The sequence below is a fragment of the Salmo salar genome, chromosome ssa17, assembly GCF_905237065.1.
Source record: "Salmo salar chromosome ssa17, Ssal_v3.1, whole genome shotgun sequence".
Lineage (NCBI taxonomy): Eukaryota > Metazoa > Chordata > Actinopteri > Salmoniformes > Salmonidae > Salmo > Salmo salar.
The window spans coordinates 81,355,904-81,363,403 of NC_059458.1; the positions used below are offsets into that span (position 1 = coordinate 81,355,904).

Below are 7,500 nucleotides of genomic sequence, written 5' to 3' on the forward strand. Positions count from 1 at the left end.
TAAAGAGGGATTCTTTGCTGCGATCATCTTCCTCACCATCTTCATCATCATCACCACCTGTTTGATGGTAAGTAGCCTATATTTAGGCCTTTCACATCTGTTACACACACACACGTAAACACACACATACACGAAAACACACACACACACACACACACACACACACACACACACACACACACACACACACACACACACACACACACACACACACACACACACACACACACACACACACACACACAAACATGTAAATATGTAAACACACACACACACACCACTGAGTCACATAGTTATTTAAGCAGGTGAGCCATGCTCAGTAGTGGTGATTCCACTAGAAGGCCTGGCTGCTTGGCTTCTAGAACACTTCACACTGGAGTCATGCGCTGGACTGTGACAGGTTGAGAATCTCAATTGCATACTCCTCGTGTTTCCTCTCTCCTCTCTCCTCGCCTTCTCAAAACCCATTGGATGAGATATCCAGAGGTCCCTCCCCTCTGACCTTTCCTCCGATGGGTTTTGAGAAGGAGGCGAGGAGAGAGGAGAGAGGATGTGAGGAGTATGCAATTGAGATTCTCCCCCTGAATACCTTTCCCCTCATTAGCACCCTGCTGTTAGTGCCTTTTTCTCTCTCTCACACGCACACATTCACACACACATAACACACACACGCATGATGCACACACCAGCCAGGTTGCTCAAAATCCACTTCGAAATCCGACGTCCGTCCAGGAACGTTTTGAGATGAGACTCGGGGACACTGTTAGAGCTATTACCATCCAGTAGGGTTGGGCTTTGTTACGGCGTTGTGGGCGGGGATGGTGGGTTGTCGTAAGCCGCAAGCTCCGCCTCCGAGGGTAGATCAATCCCAGCCGTCTTTTTTATTTGTTTGTTTTGACCCCAAACCTTAACTCTTAACTAAACCATCCACACTTATTGTCTAAACTTAACCAGCTGCGAGACGTCGGCCACAGCAGTGGAGTAATCCAGGGTGTCCAAAACACCTCCAAATTAGACGTTTGGAGAAATGTGGACAAACGTCATAATTGGGTCAAACCGTGAGATCTTGTTGCACACACACACACGCACGCACGCACACACGTACGCACACGCGCACACACGCACACAATCACGCACACACAAATACGCACACGCACACACGCACGCACACACGCACACACACACACACAAACACACACACACACAGAAACACTGCTGCTTAAGCTGTTTGACAAGAATGATGAATTAGTTCCACTCAGCCAAAGAGGCAGAGATCTCAGGATATCTGAGGTAGTTTATTATAGGGTGACTGACTCCATGTGACTCTGTGTCAATAACCTCTATCGCTAGCACAGAACTAAAGCTAACACCCTCTCCTGTCAACACATAGCAACAGTCAGTCAACATCCTCTCCTGTCAACACATAGCAACAGTCAGTCAACATCCTCTCCTGTCAACACATAGCAACAGTCAGTCAGCACCCTCTCCTGTCAACACATAGCAACAGTCAGTCAACATCCTCTCCTGTCAACACATAGCAACAGTCAGTCGACATCCTCTCATATCAACACATAGCAACAGTCAGTCAACATCCTCTCATATCAACACATAGCAACAGTCAGTCAACATCCTCTCCTGTCAACACATAGCAACAGTCAGTCAGAATTCCTATCCTGTCAACACATAGCAACAGTCAGTCAACATCCTCTCCTGTCAACACATAGCAACAGTCAGTCGACATCCTCTCATATCAACACATAGCAACAGTCAGTCAACATCCTCTCATATCAACACATAGCAACAGTCAGTCAACATCCTCTCATATCAACACATAGCAACAGTCAGTCAGAATTCCTATCCTGTCAACACATAGCAACAGTCAGTCAACATCCTCTCCTGTCAACACATAGCAACAGTCAGTCGACATCCTCTCATATCAACACATAGCAACAGTCAGTCGACATCCTCTCATATCAACACATAGCAACAGTCAGTCAACATCCTCTCATATCAACACATAGCAACAGTCAGTCAACATCCTCTCATATCAACACATAGCAACAGTCAGTCAGAATTCCTATCCTGTCAACACATAGCAACAGTCAGTCAACATCCTCTCCTGTCAACACATAGCAACAGTCAGTCGACATCCTCTCATATCAACACATAGCAACAGTCAGTCAACATCCTCTCATATCAACACATAGCAACAGTCAGTCAACATCCTCTCATATCAACACATAGCAACAGTCAGTCAGAATTCCTATCCTGTCAACACATAGCAACAGTCAGTCAACATCCTCTCCTGTCAACACATAGCAACAGTCAGTCGACATCCTCTCATATCAACACATAGCAACAGTCAGTCGACATCCTCTCATATCAACACATAGCAACAGTCAGTCAACATCCTCTCATATCAACACATAGCAACAGTCAGTCAGCATCCTCTGTGAAGATACAGTAGGTTGTTTGTGAAAGGTGATGTCTTTGTGAATGGGATCTGTGCGTGGCTGTCTGTGTGTGTGTGTGTGTGTGTGTGTGTGTGTGTGTGTGTGTGTGTGTGTGTGTGTGTGTGTGTGTGTGTGTGTGTGTGTGTGTGTCTCAGAGAGGATCTGTAGAAGATTTGAAGAGATCAGCTGTGACCACCTGTGGTCAAGGATTTGAAGGCTTTCTCCCACTCTGACACATGATCCCAGAGCACTCCGATTGGCTGAAGGGTGAAGTGGGCGGGACATGAGGTCATCAGTTAGTAAGCTCATGACATCATCAGACCTCTGATAGCCCCTGGGATAGATGCTGTGGTTGGTCAATAGCCTGAGGATGATTAGCCAGTTAAAACCCTAAAGCTGTGTCACTTAATAGAGTTCAGCGGTCACAAGGGCTGTGTCCCAAATAGAAATGTGGTCAGTTAGTGGGTCCATCATGTCAAAACAAACAGTAACCAGGGGTCACATTCTGTAACCAGGGGTCACATCCTGTAACCAGGGGTCACATCCTGTAACCAGGGGTCACATCCTGTAACCAGGGGTCACATCCTGTAACCAGGGGTCACATCCTGTAACCAATGGTCACATCCTGTAACCAATGGTCACATCCTGTAACCAGGGGTCACATTCTGTAACCAGGGGTCACATCCTGTAACCAGGGGTCACATCCTGTAACCAATGGTCACATCCTGTAACCAGGGGTCACATCCTGTAACCAGGGGTCACATCCTGTAACCAGGGGTCACATCCTGTAACCGATGGTCACCTCCTGTAACCAGGGGTCACATCCTGTAACCAGTGGTCACATCCTGTGTGGATCCCAAATAGCACATTATTCCCTATATAGTACTATACTGTTGACCAGAGCTCTATTCCCTATATAGGCACTACTGTTGACCAGAGCCCTATTCCCTATATAGTGCACTACTTTAGACCAGAGCCCTATTCCCTATATAGTGCACTACTTTAGACCAGAGCCCTATTCCCTATATAGTGCACTACTTTAGACCAGAGCCCTATTCCCTATATAGTGCACTACTTTAGACCAGAGCCCTATTCCCTATATAGTGCACTACTTTAGACCAGAGCCCTATTCCCTATATAGTACTATACTGTTGACCAGAGCTCTATTCCCTATATAGGCACTACTGTTGACCAGAGCCCTATTCCCTATATAGTGCACTACTTTAGACCAGCCCTATTCCCTATATAGTGCACTACTTTAGACCAGAGCTCTATTCCCTATATAGTGCACTACTTTAGACCAGGGCCCTTAGGACACAGCCAGGATATGACCCCTAGTTCCTAGTTCAGGTTGTTATCTGTTCTTCCTAACAGGAACAACATGCTAATGCACAGGAAGTGGGCTTTTGCATGTCTTACAGGGGTATTTCTGTAACTTTTATTTAGCAGGAAGTAGGCTTTTGCATGTCTTACAGGGGTATTTCTGTGTATTTCTGTAACCTTTATTTATTTAGTTATGCTGTCCTGTGTTTACATTTTGCTTGGTATGCCTACAATTCATTCCATGCATTAGCTGTTGTTACTAAACTGTTATGAGCTCAAAGAGGACGTGCAACATTACTGGATTCCACAGGAGGGCGACATCTCCCATGTTGTTGTATACTAGATCACTCAGCCATCTCCCATGTTGTTGTATACTAGATCACTCAGCCATCTCCCATGTTGTTGTATACTATATCACTCAGCCATCTCCCATGTTGTTGTATACTAGATCACTCAGCCATCTCCCATGTTGTTGTATACTAGATCACTCAGCCATCTCCCATGTTGTTGTATACTAGATCACTCAGCCATCTCCCATGTTGTTGTATACTAGATCACTCAGCCATCTCCCATGTTGTTGTATACTAGATCACTCAGCCATCTCCCATGTTGTTGTATACTATATCACTCAGCCATCTCCCATGTTGTTGTATACTAGATCACTCAGCCATCTCCCATGTTGTTGTATACTATATCACTCAGCCATCTCCCATGTTGTTGTATACTATATCACTCAGCCATCTCCCATGTTGTTGTATACTAGATCACTCAGCCATCTCCCATGTTGTTGTACACTATATCACTCAGCCATCTCCCATGTTGTTGTATACTAGATCACTCAGCCATCTCCCATGTTGTTGTATACTAGATCACTCAGCCATCTCCCATGTTGTTGTACACAAATCACTCAGCCATCTCCCATGTTGTTGTACACTATATCACTCAGCCATCTCCCATGTCGCTGTACACTATATCACTCAGCCATCTCCCATGTTGTTGTACACTATATCACTCAGCCATCTCCCATGTTGTTGTACACTATATCATTCAGCCATCTCCCATGTTGTTGTACACTATATCATTCAGCCATCTCCCATGTTGTTGTACACTATATCACTCAGCCATCTCCCATGTTGTTGTACATGTTGTACACTATATCACTCAGCCATCTCCCATGTTGTTGTACATGTTGTTCACTATATCACTCAGCCATCTCCAACAGAACTATGTTTCACATCCAGGCACATCCAGGTCTCACTGCTCTCTCTCTCTGTGGCTGGCGGGTCCTCTGAGGTCATGCAACCTCAGGGCCTCAGTGACATTAGAACTCCAAAATTAGCTCTGCCGTAACGCTAATCACCTGGAAATGAGACCAGTGGAGACTCATTGTAAGCAGGCAGGACACCTGAGGTGACTGACAACACAAAGAAAGAATGAGGAAGTGTTGTGATGTCCATAAGGTTTGCTGTGAACTGCTCTTTCATTCATATAGCAATCAAAGCTCTCCTCTCCTCTCCTCTCCTCTCCTCTCCTCTCCTCTCCTCTCCTCTCCTCTCCTCTCCTCTCCTCTCCTCTCCTCTCCTCTCCTCTCCTCTCCTCTCCACCCTCTGCACCCTCTGCGCCCTCTCTTCTACACCCTCTCCTCTCTTCTACACCCTCTCCTCTCTTCTACACCCTCTCCTCTCCTCTACACCCCCCTCCTCTCCTCTCCTCTCTTCTACACCCTCTCCTCTACACCCCCTCCTCTCCTCTACAACCTCTCCTCTCCTCTACACCCCCTCCTCTCCTCTCCTCTCCTCCCCTCTCTTCTACACCCTCTCCTCTACACCCTCTCCTCTCTTCTATACCCTCTCCTCTCCTCTACACCCCCTCCTCTCCTCTCCTCTCTTCTAAACCCTCTCCTCTACACCCCCTCCTCTCCTCTCCTCTCCTCTCCTCTCCTCTCCTCTCCTCTCCTCTCCTCTCCTCTCCTCTCCTCTCCTCTCCTCTCCTCTCCTCTCCTCTCCTCTCCTCTCCTCTCCTCTCCTGTCCTCTACACCCTCTCCTCTCCTCTAAACCCTCACCTCTCCTCTACACCCTCTCCTCTCTCCTCTCCTCTCCTCTACACCCTCTGCACCCTCTCTTCTACACCCTCTCCTCTCTTCTACACCCTCTCCTCTCCTCTACACCCCCTCCTCTCATCTCCTCTCTTCTACACCCTCTCCTCTACACTTCCTCCTCTCCTCTACACCCTCTCCTCTCCTCTACACCCCCTCCTCTCCTCTCCTCTCTTCTACACCCTCTCCTCTACACCCTCTCCTCTCTTCTACACCCTCTCCTCTACACCCCCTCCTCTCCTCTCCTCTCTTCGAAACCCTCTCCTCTCCTCTCCTCTCCTCTCCTCTCCTCTCCTCTCCTCTCCTGTCCTCTACACCCTCTCCTCTCCTCTCCTCTCCTCTCCCTCTCCTCTCCTCTCCTCTCCTCTCCTCTCCTCTCCTCTCCTCTCCTCTCCTCTCCTCTCCTCTCCCTCTCCTCTCCTCTCCTCTCCTCTCCTCTCCTCTCCTCTCCTCTCTCCTCTCTCCTCTCCTCTCCTCTCCTCTCTCTCAGGTCCTCTACCGTCTAAAGGAGAAGGTTGAGTATTCTGACAGGCAGATCAAAGAGCAGCCCGTGTTCCCCAGCCGCAACCTTCACCTGACCCCTGTCACCGTCCTACCCCCGGTCCCGCTGCACGCCGTCGGAGCCCAGACCCAGCCCCAGGTAGGTTGGAGCCAGATTAACTACAATTCCCACAATGCAACACATATTTGAACCCCCAAGTTGTAGCATGATGTACTACAGTACCATAATGTTATGTGTAATACACCTGGATTCATAAAGTATCTCAGAGTAAGAGTGCTGATCTAGGATCAGGTCCTGCCTGACTATATCATCTTATTCAATATGACCTAAAAGACCAAACTGATCCAAGATCAGCACTCTTACAGGGCAGCAGGTAGTCTAGCAGTTAGAGCAGTGGACCAGTAACCAAAAGCTCGCTGGTTAGAATTCCTGACAACTGACAACTGACAAGGTGAAACATCTGTTGATGTGCCAAGGCACTTCAGGAGTGCGGCACTGAGTCTGTAAAACAACACATTTCACTGCACCTATCCGGTGTATGTGACAAAACATATTTCTTTCTACTCTGAGATGCTTTGTGAATACAGGCCCTGGTTTTATCTTTAATAAAGATGTGTCTGAAGCTAACCTATCTTGTTATCAATCCCCAGGTCCCCTTCTCTAGCAGCATGGTCCAAGCAGAGCCAGCACCACCTTGTATACCCACATCCATACCTCCACCCAGAGCCTGCTGTCCTCCACCCACCACCCCTGTCCCCATCCCTGTCTCCAGCTCCAGCTGTGGTCCTCCACAGCTCCCCCCAGCCCACCAGAAACCCTGCCTGTCAGCCAGCCCCTCTCCCTTCAGGATGAAGGCTGCCGCGTGTCTACAGGAGAGGTGAGTGGATACTGGTGGTGATATTAAATATGGACACTCAATGTTCATCTGTGTTGGACCAAACCCATGAGCGTTCTGTATTAAAGGCCAAGGACAATACTGGTTCTTGTCTCCTCAAAAAAAGAAGCATGAGTGGTGGGGGTTCAGTTGTCCACTAAATCATCTCACAATGCTTCTGGGTTGAAAGACTGAAACCATTTAACCACTTTCTAGTAGTCTAAAGCCTGATTGTCCCAGAGCTGGAGGGTC

At 47.8% G+C, this 7,500-nt stretch overlaps 1 protein-coding gene across 6 annotated transcripts in view; it reads left to right on the forward strand.

The window, feature by feature from the left end:
* Positions 1-7,500, forward strand: part of LOC106598947 (receptor-type tyrosine-protein phosphatase R) — a 117,692-nt gene that overhangs the window by 83,280 nt on the left and 26,912 nt on the right. For all 6 annotated transcript variants that reach the window (XR_006760200.1, XM_045700224.1, XM_045700225.1 and 3 more), the window contains 3 exons: positions 1-67; positions 6,363-6,512; positions 7,025-7,251. The exon at positions 1-67 is cut by the window's left edge and continues 44 nt beyond it. Coding sequence is in view for 5 of the 6 variants with exons in the window: in XM_045700224.1 (XP_045556180.1) it covers positions 1-67; positions 6,363-6,512; positions 7,025-7,251 (444 nt within the window). In the remaining variant the exon portion in view is untranslated. The remainder of the gene's footprint in view (positions 68-6,362; positions 6,513-7,024; positions 7,252-7,500) is intronic.